The 19,762-nt window shown below is 37.2% G+C and overlaps 1 protein-coding gene across 3 annotated transcripts in view; it reads left to right on the forward strand.

Moving 5' to 3' along the window:
* Positions 1-19,762, forward strand: part of PIEZO2 (piezo type mechanosensitive ion channel component 2) — a 298,259-nt gene that overhangs the window by 106,654 nt on the left and 171,843 nt on the right. For all 3 annotated transcript variants that reach the window (XM_048289530.1, XM_048289532.1, XM_048289533.1), the window contains exon 3: positions 3,765-3,890. In XM_048289530.1, coding sequence (XP_048145487.1) covers positions 3,765-3,890 — 126 coding nt within the window. The remainder of the gene's footprint in view (positions 1-3,764; positions 3,891-19,762) is intronic.

Consider the following 19,762-nt stretch of genomic DNA (forward strand, 5'->3'; position numbering starts at 1 on the left):
CATTCAAATAGTTGTACTGAGGTTACATGCCTGTGGCTGGGGGGGACATGCCTTTACTAATCCAGCTCTTGGCTGGATTACCTTTGAAAAATAAGAAATGGATTCCTCTTCCACGTGTGAAAAGCTTTTGGCCCTCTTGAGTCCAGTTTAGTGTTGCATCTGGGCCGAAGAGAAAGAGGGTAATGAAGCCTTCACATCCTGTCTGGCTTCCTGCAGGCTTGATCAGAGGGGAGAAAGCCCTTTGCCAGGAACTTTCTGGAGGGATAAAGAGGCTGGAGCAATCTCTCCATGTGCTTCTGAGACATGCTGGGTACATTTGCAGAGATACATGCCAGGTTTTGGTCCCACTGGGTACCATTAGAAATGACTCCTGAAAGCGACACCTGAAAGCAAGCCCACTTTTCCCTGTCCTTCAGGCCAGTTCTGAGACAAATGTTCTCTCTCCTTTTTATCCTCCATAGTTTTCAGAAGTTGGTGAAATCAGAACCCAGTGCTCCAGCTTCAAACCAAGGTGTTTTGCCATGAGATTTTTCTTTTTTTAGTCTTGATGGACATACAGAAGCCTATACATCTAAGACAGAAATGAAAGAATTGATACTGTGTTGGCTGGAACAATGTTCTCTTGCACATCTGTTCTGTCCACACAGCTTTGTGAACAATATATGTCTCCTTCTCTGTGGGATCTTCAGCTTCCATTCATATCCCCAAGGACTTTCACATTAGGGCAACTGAGCAGTTAAGGTATGTTCTAGAAAAGTAATTGTAACACTGTGAGTGAATTAGAATTTTAAAAAAATTAAAGAAGGATGAAAAAAAATCTTTCTTCCTCATTGGAAAAAGCTCTGTTTTACTTCAGCTGTCTCTTTTCTCACCATCTCAGTTCTGTAAGCATATGGTTAATTTTTGCTTTGTGTCATTTAGAACCAAGTTTCCAGTAGAAAGAGAAAAATGTAAGTAAAAACATAGTTAAGTGGGTTTACCCAAACTCCACTATAAATTGAAACTCATCCCTTATCCAAATCTGTCACTTCTTCTTCCTTAGCATAAATTACATATTCAGTAATTCACTGATTTTAGCACTCCCATTTCTCTCAAGTTGTTGATGTAGCTCCAGAACTTTTGAAATCCAGGTCATAATATTTCTTACTTTTCTCCAAATACTTCTAGTTTCTAGTTTCTGCTGGCACAGATCAATGTGGTGCAAGCAAAAGGCTACTGCTCAGTAGAATCTGATGGTGGTCCTGTCGCACTTGTGGCCATGAAGGGAGTAGCCCTTTTGGAACGCTGTAACCTGCTCTGAACATACCTAGCTGCCTTCCAGCTGTGAGTTCCCGCTGCCATATTTACCAGTACACTGAGAGACTATTTATTATCCTGAGTGTTAATAGTCCTTGAAATTTTTTCCTACCTTTTTCCAGGAGATCTTTTTTCAACATTTCAGCATTTGAAGAAATATATTTTCAGCATTTTCTACAAATCTTAAAAGGGGGACAATTTTAAAAGGGCTTTTTAAAAGAATAGTTTGTTCAATTTAAATTCAAAGATGTTTGTTTTCAAACTTCAAGAAGTGAAGTCTAAAACTGAGATATATTTTGGACTGATATGGCAGTGGAAATACTGAAAGATAGACTCAGCAGTTTGAGAATTGAATGTTCATTGGCTAATTGTATTGCATTTTTTTCTCCTTTGGATGCTGACTCGGACAATTCTGCCAGAAAATCCCCTTCCATATGAAAAAATTTGTTGCTTGATATCTATTGAATTGTTAACTCCCAAGCACTGAGAAGAGTTTATGACTTAGAACTTCATAAATCATCAGACTGTCTTTGAAATCTGTACATTTTGATACACTGTTTTTAAGTCCACAAAATTTGTATTGTCAAACTGTTTGTCTCCAGCTTTGAGACAGGTTATTTTTTAGTTATATTTAGTTATATTCTGAAGGTGCAGCGGCGCTCACAATACCATGAGCACGGGATCAATGAACAAGTGAGCCATCAAATACTGAAGCTTGCAAAAGAATTGTAAAATGCAGCAGTCCTTGGACTACTTTACATAAGACATCACACCTAACAAATTATTTAATAATGTGTAGCTTATCATATGTTGCTTCTTCTAAAGCTTTTGAAAACATTACCTATTCCATTGTTTCTGCTTTTATAGTGCTTAGAAGTTGTTGTCCAAAGCCAGGACACCAGGCCACTTTTTGTTCTTCTGCAGAATAAGAACAAAAAGTGGCCCAAATATTTTAATATCCAGTCTTTTTGATGTAACGCTCCTTCACCCAGGTCATCTCCTTTCTGCGTGAACTCCATTGACAAGGGAATAGATCATACAAAGCATGTATCTAGTGAATGTATCTTCCTTTTAAGATTGCAGAAAACTTATACAGGGGCTCATTCTTAAAATTTTAATTTTTTTTTTTAATTGTTTACTGTATTTAAAAAAAGAAAAGGGAAGTTTATTACAGACATTTGGTATTCAAAATTTGCAGTCAAGATAGTGTTATTGTGACAAAAATTTGGAGTCTGATGGAGGGAGATAGTCTATTACTTTCTAAAATTGTTGAATCATGCTTATCTCATTCTTTGCTTTATAAACTACTATTTAGGCCATTGATGACATGCTTGAACTATAATATCTAAAATAAAAATCTGGCTTATTGTCTAGATATAGAATGTGAACCATCATCTTTCTAGTAGTTGTTCGTAACAGGTGCTTGCAGGATAAGTATGGACAAAACAAGCTGCACATAGAGTGAACATTTCTCAGGTATACTCTGCTAGTTCTGCCCTCCAAAGCTTTGGCTTTTTTTACAGCCTTGAATAAGAATTTCAGCAGTGCTGTTTTTTAATCTGTAAATTAAAAAATGACCCTCAAATGCATGAAGCAGATGGTATAAAATCTAGGTATAAAATGTTTTGGAAGTAGAACTTTTACTGCAGATAGGTCAGGTAGGGTGATGTTTAATGTTGTATTTTATCAGCAATTCAATTTTGTCTTGAAGATGCATATTTCCTGAAATACTGATGGTTTACTTTATTTATTCATACCTTGCAAGTTTGTCTGCCTATGATTAAGCTGAGTGTTTCCTAGAGGATTTATAAGGCATTTCTAAGTCTTCATCAAACATTTTCTATTGGCTTTTGAATAGACATCCAGTAAATCACAGAGGGACTATGACCAAATGTGTCTGGAACAGGGTTCTTCAGTGTATACTGAAAATTATTTTTAAAACTTCTGAAGGAAGAGAAAGAGTACAGTCGGTACAAAGCAAAGCATTCATTGAAAGTATGTCTATACTCCTGAGCCAAACTGAGGTTTGTGTGTTGTTATGCCTCCTCCCGTGGAATATTTTTGTAAAGAGTAATAAGATTAGCAGGCTTTTATTTTCTCAAAAGTAGAAGTATCATTCATATTTTGTCTATATACCAGGTAATGTGTTGGTAAGCATTGTGATATTATTATTATTGATGTAAAATTGCTCTCTGGAGACTTAAAAAACTTTTTTCTTTAATTAAAAAAAAAAAAAAGGAAAAATTGGCAATAGCAGTCATTGTGATTTGTGATTAAAGAGTACTCAAACAAACTATAATTAAAGTGTGATTTTTGCTATAACATCGACCATGGGGGACAATCATGATTAATGTGGAACTGACTGGTAGAAATATCCTTGGTCAGGATATTTTATGGTTTTACACTGAAAATCTTTAAGCAGTGTTTGGAAATTCACCAAGTATATGTATGTATATTTTGTCTTTTAGGGCATACAGGACGATTGTTAAAATCTCTGTGTTTCACCAGTCTATCATTTCTGCTGCTGCACATCATCTTTCAGATTACAATAAACAGTCTTGAAGCTGGAAAAACTATTGAACCTGGTTTTAACTGTGAGTAAAAAATTTAAGTTTTTATTAGCATTTTAAATGTCCAAATGCCTCAGTGGTTTGAAAGGTGAAGGGTTGATAAGAAGGCATTTAGCTTTGTGCTCCTGTGGGTTTGCAGCTTGCTCTTGTTCTCTTGCTTTTTACCTTTAGAATTACTATTAGTAAGGCAGGAAGACTAGAAAGGTTTAAGAAACAAGAGAAATGTATATATAACTATTATATATATTTATTTTAAACTATTTTGTTCCCACCAGAGATGCATTTTCTTTGAGTTTACCACTGACTATTGTTTGTCTTCATCTTTCAGGCTTCCTCAAAATCACCTCAGAACCTTAGGAAGCTACACATTTGTGTCATTAGATCATAATTCAGTGGATTAAGAGTAAAATGAGATAAAGTAACAAACCTCCTTCTGTCTATGTATTATGCATCTCTCTGGAATAAACCTCTTTAGTTTGTCATTTAATTTAACTTCAAATATTGATTCCAAAACTTATATTTCTAAACAGTATTTGTCTCTTTCTTGCCTGTGTTTATGGGAGGAAGGATTTTTAATTTTTCATTTATGTGTAAGCTCTTCTTAAAATATATTACATGACATTTTGTATCTTCCTCTCTCAGGAAATGTTGTTCAATAATTCAGAAAGCAAACATTTTTATTGTGCAGAAGTTAATTAAAATATCTATCCAGTGATTTAGATATGTAACCTCCAGGTAGAAACTATTTGTACTTGTCTTACCGTGCTTACATTTAACATTTAAACCTGTCAACTTACCTTTGATAAATGCCCATTTAATTTATCACAATGTATGCTGCTGCCACTTGAGTAAACAGCTGTACTACAATTCAACACAAGAAGCCTTATGTGAAGTAAAGGATTTGACTTAAAGTAACAAAATCCTAAGGAAACTTGAAGTGAGCATTACCATTTCTCCTTTAACTTAAATAATTTCCTAAAGTAAAAAGCATGATTGTGTTCATAAAATACCAGTTTTACCTGGAATATCTTGGGCTTTGTTAGTTCAAATCAGGCCTTCAGACTCTAAAAATATCCTTTTTTTTTTTTCAAAAATGTGTATCATTCACTGAGTGAGCTGGATTAGTTGTTTTCCTACATGTGTTTAACATTCTTATGACTACAAGGACTACAATTTTTACTTAGATTGGAGTAATTGCATAATCTAGACACCATTTATATGAGTAGAGAGTTCCAAGACAGAGATGCACCCACAGACTTTTTCCTCCTTTTATGGTAGGAACTGGGGTCTGCAGGGGAATTAAAATAATTATTTCATCCTGAAGAGTCCACCCTTCAAGGTGAAATGTGCCATTTTTGACTGTTTATTCACAGATGTCGAGTGTAACAGCTCCTCTTCCAGCTGCCATTAGTAACAATCTCCTTACTTTGGGCCTCACAGGGCAGTGGGTATAGCTGTAGGAGTGCATTAAACGTTATCAGATTGCTCTCTGACACCAAGGCCACTTGACATGACATTCCCACACTCACCATTAAACTCTTTTTGCCTCCTGAGTGCAAAGGGTGGTTTGAAGTTGCCTGTTGGGAATGCTATTTGTCCCAGAGGAACACCCAAACTGTCCCCATGTTGTTCAGGAGAGAAGCTGGTTGACCAAAGTTGTTCCAAGAGTTTTTAAACTGTTTAGCAACATGAAATATTCAGTTGCTGAATTTCAAAGCCTGAATATGTTTGCAGAGTAAACTGTCACCATTTAGTTTACTGCTATGGCTTCAGTCAGTGAGATCCAGGTGAAGCTAATAAAAAGGGGAATCTGGTGCTGGCATTATGGATGCCGGACCCCCAAGGTGCTGAAGGAGAACTTAAAAGACTGTTGTGAATGTAGGGGCTAGAAAAGGCCAAAGCATTTGCTAGATCAGGGAATAAGGTCAACTATTGTCATTTAATGGCACCAGAACTTAGATGGTACTGTGTGGGTGAGGAGAAGACAGAATCCCCGCTCCAGAAAGCACCTTGGTAGTACTTCTGCTTGTAACAGTTCGGTGCCACAACCCCACTGCATCTCCCATTCCCCAGCCATATGAAGAGTGCTGTACAAAACTGACTGCAGCTGTGGGCTAAGCGGTAGCTGGAGAAATGACAGCAATTTGTCCATGGCATCTGCACAGTGTTATGATCTGCATTTTAGACTTGCTGCTAATGTTTATCCAACTCTTTTTGCTCAATAAGAAGTTCAGAAGTGTAGACTGGAAGACTGATGTGTTCTCTTTCTCTATCCAGACCCAAATCCACTATTAATAAAACATTTTTTTACAGCTACAGTCTTTTCTGATGCTTATCATAAGGAAATTTTTCTTCCATTAGTCAAAATATCCTGTCTTCATCCTTCAGCCTGATGTGGAAATGAAGAAAAACTTTCCATTAGTCTTTATGGTCACCCATTTTGTATTTGAAGGCTGCAGTCATATTTGTCATATGTACTCTTTTCTCTCATTCTCTTCTATTTACACAACCTCAGCCTCTTCAAACTTTTTTCATGCATAACGTTTTCTAGGAAGGAGATTCTTATGGTTGTTGGTCAACTTCTGTTTTCTCCAAGTGTTTCAGGTATTTCTTGAAGCTCAGTTTCCAAAGCTAGACACTATTTCAGATGAGAATTTAGTAGCATATACTGAAATGTAACAATTACCCAAGTGTCTGCAAGTCATACTCCCTATTTATGAATTACTGTATGGTACTTTTTGCAATGGTGTCACACTTTTTATCTGTGATTCACTGAAACCCACAAATCCTTTTCTTCAAAACAGACCATTTTTTTCAATCCCATATTTATATGGGTGAATATTCTTACAGTATAGTGCAAGTTTATGTTTGCCCATTTTTTTCCCCAGAATAGTTTTATTTATCAAGATTATTCTATCTCCGTGTTTGCTAGTGGCTTCTCTTATAGGGTCCTTCTGCAAGTACACCTTTAAAGGGTTTTGGATAAATAAATTTTTGGGTTTTCCTTTAGATTTAATATTTGTTTTGATTTTGCTGGAATTGTAGTATGTCCCCAAGTTTAAGTAAATTAAACCATAAAGGGAGCTAGTGGACGTTTTGACAGGACACCTCTTAATTATCTACCAAAGGTCTTGGGAGTCTGGGGAGGTCCTCGCTCACTGGAAACCAGACACTGTTATTCCAATTTACAAAAAGGCCATGAGGGAAGACCCAGGAATTCACAGACCTGTTATTCTAACCTCAGTTCCTGAAAAAAATGTATTAAAAAGATTATACTAGGTACTACTGAAAGGCATTTAAAATACAATGCAATCATCAGACACGGTCAACACAGGTTCACAGAGGGCAACTCCTGTTTACCAAATTTGATATCCTTCTATGGTAAAGTCATCTGCCCATTGGATGAAGGGACGGTGGTGGATGTATTTTTCCGAGATTTTAGTAAGGCTTTTGATACTGTTCTCCTGGAGAAATTGTCCAGTTGGGTTCAAGATGGGCTTGGTTGATGAGCTGGCTGAAGGGCAGGGCTCAAAGGGAAGGGTTGTGGTGAATGAGGCCAAAGGACCCTCAGGCCTCAATTCTAGAGCCAGTCCTGTTCAATGTATTTATCACCCATCTGGATGTAGGAGTTGAATGCACCATTAGCAAGTTCGATACCAACAATAATGAAAGTGGGAGGTGTTGTCTGAGACAAGATGCATTGCAGAGGCCTTTGTGTAGTTAATCTAACTCCTGGCAATTTCAGAAATAGGTGAGGGGGAGGATACCTTTGTCTTCAAATTCTGTAGGTTATTTTGTCTCAGTATTTTCAAATGACAATTTTCTGAATCAAAAGATCATTTTCCGGTTTTAGTTTTTGTTTTCACACTTCTGTATTAAAGCCTCTGATAATATTTTCATTTTGGTAACAGATACACTTGAAAAATGTTTAAATTAGAGATGTGATACAGACTATCACCTCTTAAACCTTATACAGTTATAGTCCCATTTTGGAAGTGGAGAACAACCATCCCTTTATCTTTTGTGTCTAGAAGCTGTTTCATTTGGGCCATCTGCAAACACAAACCAACCATGTAGAACTTCAGGTTCATTTGAAAATATTCTGCTATTATCCTGGACTTACGTAATTCAAAATCAGCTAATAGTTAGTGTTTAGGATAATTCCTGGCATGTTTAACTTCTTTGGTTTGTTATCTTTTTCATCCCCTTCCTCCTTTAGAGTTCATATACCTTCTCTTTCAGGATGGCTACAAAATGCTACAGCATTCTCTAAGTTGTATTGGTGCTTTGATAGAAGTGTTTAAAAGTGTTTGGCCAGAGAAAGCTCTTGTTTCTTAAGGGCCTTGTGAGTGTTGCCTAGCATGAATAAAATTTTGCTGTTAGTAGTCTTTATTTTGCTTAATGAAAGATTTCTGGTTAGCCACAACCTCAGTGTGTTGAACTAACATTGAATACCTCCCAGATAGTTTCTTTTTTAAATCAGAGTTTATATAGAATGGAAAAGAATAGATACAGAGAGGGTGAGCTGGGCAAATCTTAAGCCATGAGGAGCTATGTAATCAGTCTTGTTTCACTAATGATATCTCCATAAAATAGAGAATCTGGTTTCGAAATGTAGCAATATTCATGCAGTAATAGAATTTCGTTATTGAGTTTGTATTTCTGATGGGATAAAATTCTGATTATTAGATTAGGTAACATCTCTTGAGTATAAAATCCGTGAGACAGGCAATTGAAGATTAGATCACAAGGAAATAGTTGCATTCTCCACTATGCACAGTATAGTACTTTCCTAGGACTAGTTTTAAACATCTTTAAAAATGGCAAAAACCACCAGCAGGAATGTTTTCCACAATGTTAATTTTAAACTTTACTTCCAATAAATTAGTGCAATTATTCCTCATTATAATACTCTGTAACTATACACTCTGTATCTTCTTGTGTTTAGTCAGCCTTTAGAATAAGTCTGGTTTCTTTCTCCCTTAATTATAGTGATGATCATCATTTCTTATTTTGTGCTCCTCTATCATCTCTTGGTCTTGACTTCTGTGAATGAATCTACTGAAATGCTTATTCTTCCAGAACAGTATTTTTGTTCATGAGAAATGCAACTTAGAATACTTCAACTACTCACTAATTGAGTTTGTAGTGAATGTTTGTTAGAATATCAAAAAGAGCATTTAAGGTATTTCTGGATATTTTTCTTATACATCACATAAATGAACCAATGGAATTGAAGTAGATACCTTGAAATCTTTCTACAGACTTTCTACGAATCTTTACATTTGTTTATGGTGCCTACTTTGAGTGATTGATTTACAAAATGGTTATGTGTAGAAAAAGGGAGAAGAGATTTAAAGCACCCAGTTGCCTAGATAGCTTCTCTGTTAGATCATGGGAACTAAAATCAGATAACTCTCTGTCCCTAGTATGCCATGGTGAATGTCAAACAAATGCATGCCACCATTGTGGAATCATAATAACTTTCTACTTTAGATAAATTTTGAAATGATTTCTTGGCTTAAAAGACCATCCTGTGTTTGCATTACTACCAGCATGTCCCTGAAGTATTTGGTTATATTAGGAAGCAGCAATACTCAGTACAAATAAATTATATTTTACCATTTATTGAAAGCTCAGGCTCAGAACTGCAGCTGACCTTTCATAGGAATGAATAATTACTCTTTCCTATATACCTGGTGAGATTTCATGTCTTTTATACCCTCCTGACTATGCTTTTAAGGTTGTGCTAATTTTGTAAAGTACTGCTTTGGTAAAGGTTGTTGTTTATTGTTGGATTAATTAACTCAATGGAAATAAAGATGCTGGTTTTATTTATAAAGGGAAAAAAGTTTAAAAGATTCCATACAGAATTTCATATTTCTATTTCAAAGGTAGTTGGTAGATGCATGCCAGTCTTTTAAATACCAACTCCTGCCTGGAGTCTGAGTGTATCTCATGGCCCTTTGTTGGCTGTTTTGACACATCATTTCCTGGGTGACTGCCTTGAAAACACATATTTTGAAAAGATTGGAAATTTGAAATACTGTTTTATGAAAAAAAAAATCCCAATAATTTCCTAACTGTTAGTTGTCTTGATAATTTTGATTATTTTAGTTTCAAAAATATTGCTTCATATGAAATGAAATTAATCTAAATGGCATTAAGAAAAATTAGTTTATTGTAAGAAGCTTCTGAGCAGACATCATGGCAAAGTAAGCATTTCAATACTGTAAAAGTCACTATGTCCTCTCCAATGGTTCTGCTTACCAAAACCAAAGCTAACAGTAACCTTCGTTAAGAATGCTCAAGCACTTGCACCCCAGGCAAAACAGCTCATTCCTCCCCAATGAACACATTTACCAGGCAAATACTCAAGGTGCTTTCCAAACAACTGGTTTAGCTGCACATTTATGAGATCTTCAGTCACCTCAGTTGTATGTGCCTCATACTCTTTCTTTTTGCTTACTGAAATCTATATTTCAACATTTTTCCATTAAAAGTGGGCATTGTCTTGCAGGACAGCTACATTTTAATAATATTTTTGTGTGTCAGCTCAAAGATTACAATCTTGGCCAAAATCTGAGCAAAAAATAATGCCTTTAAACATCTAAGAAACTGTTCAAATGATCAGATTGTACTCATGTTGTTTCTGTACAAGCGGCAAGAGAAGAAGGTTCAGAAATTAACTTGTATTTCAAGAACAACTGTGGAATATCCAGTATAGCAACATTTTTATAGGGTGAAACAACCAGCTGTAGCACTGCAGAAGAATCAGAAATAGATATCCTTTCATTGAGAGGATATATATTTTAAACTCAACATCGTCTAAGCCTGTGATGTCTGTTACAGAAAATATAGTACAAATTTTGTCTAGACCTTTAGCTAGACAAGTTCCAGAGTGGTGAGTGGTGCCTCAGTGGGAAAAACAAATTTTACACCAGCATTTTAATAGAAGAAATTATACAGATTCTGCATGCTGTCCAGCAAGGCCGATAATACTAAACTCCATAATAGAAAAGTCTATTTTTAATGGAATTTAGATGCCTACATATTTTTGAAGTCCTGAACTACAGTCGTTATTAATTGCTAAATCAGTACAGACAGCCAGTTACCTGGAAGGACTATTTGTTCAGGTTTTATGAGATATCAGTGTTGTGACTTAACCCCAGATGGCAACTAAGTACCACACAGCTGCTTCCTCCCCCTACCTCCTAGTGGGATGGGGAGGAGCATCAGGAAAGAAAGTAGGAAAAAGCTCAAAGCTTATGGGTTGAGGTAAGAACTGTTTAATAATTTAAAGTAAGTAAACTACTACTACTGCTGCTTTTACTAATTTTACTGAAAAAAAACCCCCAAAAATAATGTAACAAAAAGAATTGCTCATCACCTGCTGACCAGTGCTCAGCCTGTCCCCGAGCAGCAAACAGTGCCTTCCAGCCAACTCCCCAGTGTATATGCTGGGCAGGACATTCTAGGGTATGGAATATCCCTGTGGTCAGCTCGGGTCAGCTGTTCTGGCCATGGTCCCTCCCAGCTTCTTGTGGATCTCCTCATTGGCAGAGCATGAGACACTGAAAGGTCCTTGATTTAGGGTAAGCACTACTTAGCAACTACCAAAACATCAGTGTGTTATCAACATTATTCTCATAATAAACCCAAAACACAGCACTGTACCAACTATTAGGAAGGAAATTAACTCTATCCCAGCAAAACTAAGACAGTCAGTTACTTCTTGTGTTTTGGCTTTGTGGTATGTCCTCACCAAACTGTGTGAAGCTTCATTGCTTATATTACTAGCAGGGTACTAAAGCCTCAGCACATGAGAAGCTGAAAATGTTTCCAGAATGCTGGTTAATAGAATTTTATAAAAATCAAAGCTAACTGTGAAAAATTCTTTATTAAAAGTCAATATATGGATATTGTCCTTCTTATCCAAAGCAGTTAAGACTGTCTCTTGGTGATACCTACATCTACCCAGTGCCATGTGGATTGAAAAAAAACCCTTCTTTGACTTAGCTTATAAATTCCTCTAAGAAGAAGCTTTTCCTCTTATGTTGTTTGTACCCCACAACCTGCAACAGGAGTTGGCTGGGTAGCTGGGGGCTTATGGGGATACCACAGTTTACAGAATAAGGAGAATAGGAGTTCTTCAGAGCTTCCCTATCAGCCACTATGCCTGCAGAATAATGAGCTAAAAAGCAGTGAATGGCCATTTGTCCTGATCTCCACTGAGAGACAGGAAATTCAGCAGAGATTAGTACAAGTGGTGCATACACGGATTGTTATACTAAATCACATGGGAAGTACCTCTGAAAACCTAAGTGACGAAAGGCAGGAGACATGACTTTAAGGAAATAATAGTTCCTATCACAGTCTGGTTTCATCATGTACTGTTTCTTGCATAGGTGATGTGCAGTGTCTGAGTCGAGAAATATGTAAGAAAGAACTTCTCTGTGGAGTCATGAAGAGCTTAGCTATAAAAAAGCTGCAGTGAGATCCAGATGCGGTGGCACAAATACAGTCATTATATTGGGTCCTAGAAAGGTGTGTGATTGTACAGTATTACCAATGGCCATTTCTGACTCACTTCAATGTTTCCAAGAGTCAAGAATGTTTAACATGTGGAATACAACCTTTGAGAAACTTTTAATTAGTCAAAGGTGTTAGCATGCCTTTTTTGTCTCAACAGAAACTTGCAACAATAGCTTATTCTACACATGAAAGTTAATTTTATTTAATTCAGTACACACTGGATGTCAACATTTCTCCAACACTTTCTGTGCAGCTTTATGTAGCCAGAAAATTTATGACTGGGGAAACAGAAGCTTCTGTAATTGCTTCTTAGGCAGGTATGATAATTTCCTTAATATGCTTAATTTCCTGCTCAGTGTTAGTGCTTAGCAGTTTGGGAAGTTGGTGTTCATTGTACTTATGGACTCTTTATTTCTGGACTCACAAGCTGCCATGTGAAAACTGAGCAGTATTTTAGAGTCACTTTGAGGCATGATACATAACTCCTTTGTATAATGTATGTGATTCTGCTGTAATAATGTTGGCTTACTCGCTTGCATTCCACCGTTCAAGAGAACCTGAAGTAGGAGGTGATCCTTCTCACTGCCACTCACAGTTTGTGCTTTTGACAGTCAGAATTGCACTGGAGAAAAGACTTGGGAAACTGCTGGGTGGCCCATGGGACTGTACAGCTTCTTTCTGAAGCTGGTGGACTTTGGAAGGTATTCCCAAGGAAGCACCCAGTGTACCTGCTGACACTGTGATGCAAACTGGGACAGTTCTCTTTTTAGTGTCCTGGTTTTAGCTAGGATGACTACAGGGTAGTAGAATAAAAGTGTGACCATTACTGTCAGCTTGTTTTAGGGCTGTTTGTAGGAGAGCTAGAGCAGCTGGTTTTTGTCTCCCTCTGTTCTCTTGAAGAAGCAGAAGTAGCAAACACAAGGAAGAAATCAAGGCCAGCTGTGAAGAAGGCACTCAATAAAACTTGAATAGACGAGAAGAGAGCAGAACACATGTGTGAAGGAAATAAAAGCAGAAGAGAGTAACTGTTGATTTATACTCGGGGTTAGTGCTGTTAGTATATTAAGAAGGAAATGTGCAGAGGAGCCTTCTACATTTTTGTAAGTAGCCACTGGCTTGCTTGTCCCCTGTATGTTTAACCTTTGTATGAAAAGCTTATCAGACAGTGTACATTGCCAACTGCTTTTAAGTTCCAAGTTACTACAAAACCTCTTTTCCATATTGTGAAAAGTTCTTGGAGACCAGGAAAATCAGAAACAGGCTGCTCAGACAGTGAAAAATCGTTTCTATGGGGTCAGATCCTTACTCTGACCCCAGGTTATCATGGCTCATTGGCAATGTTTGGCTGTAGCAGAATGGGGTATGTAAGGACAGCACTACAGAGCTTTAGCAACCAGCATCTCTGGGCTGGTGTAGGGACCATGTTGAAATGTTCCCTTGTTGATCATTCAAATCACTGTAACATAAATATTTTACTGGGGAGTCTTACTGTAGAATTACTATTCGGGAGTAGGAAACTATATATTTGTGTGTTGGACGCTGTTTAGACAAATACTTTCCACTGAGAATAAATATTTCACTTTATTTCTGAGGATCTGTCTCTTCTGTTTGGCTGTTTACATCATTATGGATTGCTCTTCATCATGTAATTGTGTTGAGTGTTTTTAGAAAACCTGATTAATTAGTGTCATGCTGTGAACCTTTGCATGTGTTTGTACCCACATTGCAATTGAGAGGAGTTGGTCCCTGGGTCAGAGCCCTTGGGCTTGATCCTTCTGCACCTCTTGGTGATTCATGGCAGCAGCATGACCTCTGTCTCAGCTGGGAGGCAAACAGCAAATCTGAGTTGAGATGATGACAGCTGCTCACTGCAGCCAGTCTGCCACGGTTGGACCACTGGTTGGCCATCTCAGCTGCAGGGACAGGTGAGGTATTGTGTCTGGGGGTGGCAGCTCTGGTGGGCCATCCCCAGCAGTGCACCGCCCCAGTGGGTGGGCTTCCCTGGGCAGTATGGGCTGGAGGCTGCTCTGGACGAAAACAAGGTCTTGAGTTGAGGTTAACCTTGAACTGAAAGGGCTGAGTTTAGTGAGCCGCTCATGGAAGCTGTGATGTAAAATAAATCCCCTGTAAAACAAAGCAGAAAACGTCGCTTACATGAATACGGCTTGGAGCCATCAGGAAAAAAAAGTTTTCTTCATGGGGTTGGACTTGAAATGCTTTGGTGGGCTCTCCTGCATCACTGTTTTAGAACATAGTCATAATCTTGGGTCAAATACAATCAGAACTTGCGTGCTTTCAGTTTACTTCCAAATGGAAAGGCTGTCTTAAAATTCTCTCCAAGTTCTGCCAGATATAGGAGTCTAAATCAGTAACCACACAGGATGCCAGAAAGTGCTGTGCCTTATACCTTTTGCATACACAATGTGCAGCACATCTGTCATGCTTACTCTTAACACAGAGCAAAATAATGAAGAACAATTCCAAAACACTCACAAAGGATGAAAAAGTATCCTTTACATATTTGGAAGGAGGAGAGCTCTGAATTTTGAAGGATAGACTTGATTTCCAAAGTTGTAAACATCTGTCTTTTGTTTCATTTCAACTCTTGCATTTTTGCTGGTATCTACGTCTGGAACATATGCATATATGGATCCATATATACGGTGTTTGCTACTGAATTTTATCCTACTACATTTCTTTAGGGACTTTTTTAAAGCTATCAAGAAACTGAATTTCAGAGATGTTATAGTCATCACCTAGACTAAAACAGAAAGATTTTCAATAGCATCGGTGAAATGTGTAGTAAATGAAAAATATTTAATGAAAAAACTGTAATGCTATTTTTACATGTCTAGAAATAGGGAGAGTAGAACAGTAGCTTTCAAAGCAATTAAGAGAATTAACTTGATTTTCAGCTGTCATCAGATATCATCAAATGTAGATTTTAAAACTGAAACCAAGTTAAACACAGTTTTCACTCTGAAGTAGTGTGAAACACTCAAAAGCATGCACTCCAGCCAATGGCTGTCAAAAGCTTTACCAAGCTTTTTGGGGTGTAGAACAGTAAATGGAAGTAGTTCCTGGAGGAAATCAGGGGTAATGTAGTTCTGAGTACATTAATTAGTAATTAATACCAGTATAATTGTGTATTTAAGTACATAGTCCTGCATTTTAAAAGAAGATAGCCAGCCCTCAATACGGAGCACACAGTGATAAGAACTGATAGCATTTTATCCTCTTTTGTTCATATATCACCTTACCTACAGTCACTATGATCAAAAAATAAATAGCAAATTGTTTTTCATTGTGGCACACAAATTCTTTTAGGCACAAAAATTTAGAATGTTGAAATGCAAAAGGATGATTTTTAACTCATCCTTTAGAGCCAGCAGAGTTTGACCTCGCCATTGGATCGTGTCCATGTGGTTTGTTGGTGATGCCACAGCTGGCTACACAGCAGGTTCCAGGAAATTCCTGCTTTTTCTGGACCCCACAGGTTTGTCTGCAAATAATGTAATGTTTCATGAGAGAACTAGTGTTCTTACCTTCACTGTAGACATGTCAAAAGACTCAAATTACACCCAGAATAGGCTCCATTGTGGAGTCTAGCAAATTACCATCATTCTTAAAAATACAGTCCTTAATTTTTAGGATTAAAATGCAGTGCCAAACTGGATTTTAATCCTAAAAAAATCTTACATACACCTGGAGGGTGTGGGAGTCTAGTGGTAATTAAACACAGCTGCACTGTGAAACTTGTGGAATTGCAGTGACATACTGGTGAAAGTCCTATAAGCACCATCCCTGGAAGAGTTAAAAGAAACCATGGGGATACGGCACTTGAGATGTGGTTTGGTGGTGAACAAGGTGGCAGTGCTGGGTTGATGGTTGGACTTGGTAATCTTAGAGGTCTTTTCTAACCTTATTGATTCTATGGATCTGTGATTCTATGATATTCCACACAAACATGGCAAGAATGAAAAATAATTGGAGCTGATGCTGTTGTGCTGGCAACAATTCCAGCTTTGTAAAACTTATTGGTCTCCCAGTTCTCATTATTTCAGAGATGAATATTTACATAGTTATCCTTATTCTTGGCTATCTGATGTTTTATGTTTGACTAGGACTAAAGTACAAGACTGGCAGAAACACTAACAATCAGTGCTGTGTGAAAGGGACAAGAGATGCCTTTTAAACTGCTATCAGATTGTGCTCAGTTTGTTTATATAAACACACATGCACATTTTCATCTTGAGGGACCTCATTCATTACAGCAGGAACTTTTTGTGATTATTAAGTTTTAGTACTGCACAGCAACCTGTGCAATTTCAGGAGTCAGGCTGTTTGAATTACCCCATTAGACAACCTTGCTAAGTGGGGGAAGAGGACATTTCAGCACCGTTTTTTCAATAATAAAATTCCGTGAAATTGTCCAAGGTTTAGATAGCTGGAAGTACCAATGAGGAAGGAAAATGTGCTCTAGTGGTCAATGGTGTAGAAGCTCAACTTCTTTGACTCCAAGTAGCGGGCTTCTAAGAACTTGCACAAACCAGGCAATATTACAGGGGATGTAGTACTTTGAGATCTAAAAAAAAAAGAAAAGAAAAAAAAGCCAGGGGTCTTATTAACAAAATGGAAATAATGTTAGTTAGTGTTATCCACAGTGCATAGATTGGTCACACAGTAAATAACTGTTTTCTGCAGAACGGAGATAGTGAGCAAGAGTGATTTGTTGAACTTGCACTTCTTTTGAACTTGCGCTTCTTGGTCAGATGCTCAGGAAATACGCAGGAGGAACGGATGCATGACAGCAGAGGGGAAGGTCAGCACACAGACATGGATGTTCAGAGTCCATAGTGGACTTGGCTTTTCTGAAATCCCTGAGGCTTCTACTCATGTAGTTGTTGCCTCATCAAGATTTGGAGGAGGGAATCAACATATATAAATTATTTTTTAGCCACAGCACTGGATTAAATAAAACCTTCAACTCCCAGTACTAAGTGTCATTAAGAATTTTATGCAACTTTTAAATGAAAACTCCTGGGAATTGGCAGAGATTGGGTTTGTCTTGCTGGCATGTAGATGTGAGCCATGGTTCTGCCAGGTGTAGCAGTTCTTCAGCCGTGCAAGACTGTACCCCTCTTCTGCTACCATACTCTCATCATATCATAATTTTATGAAGGTTTCTAACCAAAATTAATTCCAGGTCATGAAACTGCACTGCCTTGAGAGTGAAATACCACCTGCTCATTACAATCCTGTTCTCTCAACAGCTTTTCCACAAGTTAGATTACACAATACCTATGAAACATGAATTTTGAAATTGTTTTTATGACTTTTCATATCCCCACTGAAACATTGTCAGAATTCTCTCATATATGGTAAAAAGGAAAATCCTGAGCAAGGAAGTTCACAGAATACATATCCACATAAAACAAAGCTGGAATGCTCATACAGTTCCATGAACATCTGGAAAAAGTCAAAGATGGGTTTCCATATCTATTCTGTGTCATTCTGGATAACAATAAGAAAATGCTATCACATTTCCCTTCATCTTTCACAGTTCCTGTCACTTTTTTTTTTCAGCTAAAGCTCATTTAGCTAAAGAGAAATGTTCTATAACAGCAGCTGCAGGAATTGGCCATAAATACTGTATTTTATTGGTGGCTGATGTATTTAGTCAAAAAGGCAAAAATCAACTTCTGTCTTTTGCTATGTAATTTTCTCCGAGAAAAGCAGAAGATTTTACGTTTCAGGTAGTGGCAGCTCTTGATTTCAGGGACTTCTCAAAACTTGGTTGAAATATCAGGTTTTTTATTTTGGAAATACTGAGTGCTAACAACGTAAAAGTCACTTATTTTATTCATATATTGTAAACACCATTAAATATTTACACTTTACTAGGATATTGATTTATGTAAAGAATATTTAGTTTTAAATAAAGATTTCTTTAGCAGGGACTGACATGTCCTGAAAGTCATAAAAGTGATGCTGTATATATCATTGTTGGTGCTACAGCAACACACTGTGATGATGTAACATTAGTGCTGTGTTAGCGAGAGAGAACTGCTTACAGGGTAGCTCCCTGTTTCCTAAATGCATTAAATTTTTCCTCTTTTTTTCCCTCTCTCTATCTTTTATGTATGTAACAGCAGTCCTCTTTTACATGAGCAGGTAGAATGTGCACTGTTAGGCTGTTCTGTGGAGTGGGATTCAAGGCTTAGCTGGGTGTTTGCCGACGTTGTACAAAGAGCATTAGCAAAAGCAATCAAAACATAAGGCATTCTGTTCTCACTTGGGAAAAGGTGTGAGATCTAGTTCTGAGAATAAATAAAGGTTAAATATGTGGCTTCCATGATGTTATGCTGTGTCTCCCAGGATTTGTCAATAGGATTTTGATATTTAAGATAAAAGAAAAGTGTACCGGATTATGGAAAATGGGATAAATATTTCTCACTTGCTCTGCTTCCCTTCCCTCTCTGTCTTGTGCATGTCACACAGTGACTGCATTCATCTCTAAAACTTTCACCGTTGTGCTCTCTTCTCTGAGTTAGGACCACTGCCAAAGTGATCTCATGTTTATAGAGGTTTTTTTTTTGTTTATGTTACTGTTTGTGGTACAAATGCCTACTTTCACCTTGGAGTTGTACCTTTTTTTGGCTCTATTTGATTCTGAGGTAGTATCCTCTATATTTGGGTCAATGACCACAAAATTTGGCTTTTGTAATTTTGTATTAATATTAATAAAACCCATCCCCCTAGCATATGGGATGCAGAAGACACTGTTCAGCAAGCTGTTATAAATCTCAAAAAGGTTTATGAGCTGAAAATTTTGGGTTTGGAGAGGGGAATGTAGACTCTGCAATTTCCAAATGCTGATGCTAAATCCATTCAGATGTAAATCAAACCCATCAGGAGCACCCTGCTCTTTAGATATTTTATCCTAACATGTGTTTGCTCATTATTCCTTCCTCAGTTGGAGATTGTATATGAAAGCTGTTAAAATGAAATAAATAATGTATTCCTATGAAGAACATTAGTATATTTTGGAACTCAGAAATGGAAAAAAGGTAATATTTCAGCATAAAAAACAATGTGAGTAGATTTTTTTTTGTTTGAAATTCTTAGTCCAGGATGTGGATAGTTAGGTCATAATCTTTCTGTATATTTCCCAGTGTTTGGCTAGGCTTTGAATGATCTCTCTAACTGGAAATCTTGTGCCTCTTTGTGTAGAGTCAAATAATCATGACTTTGAAATGAACAGAATTCACATATGTTTACATATGTTCACATATATTTCATGTTTTCGTATGTTCACATACATTTCGCTTGGACATTTGTTTTAATTGGTGTGACAGTAT

The sequence above is a fragment of the Corvus hawaiiensis genome, chromosome 30 (genome assembly GCF_020740725.1).
Source record: "Corvus hawaiiensis isolate bCorHaw1 chromosome 30, bCorHaw1.pri.cur, whole genome shotgun sequence".
Lineage (NCBI taxonomy): Eukaryota > Metazoa > Chordata > Aves > Passeriformes > Corvidae > Corvus > Corvus hawaiiensis.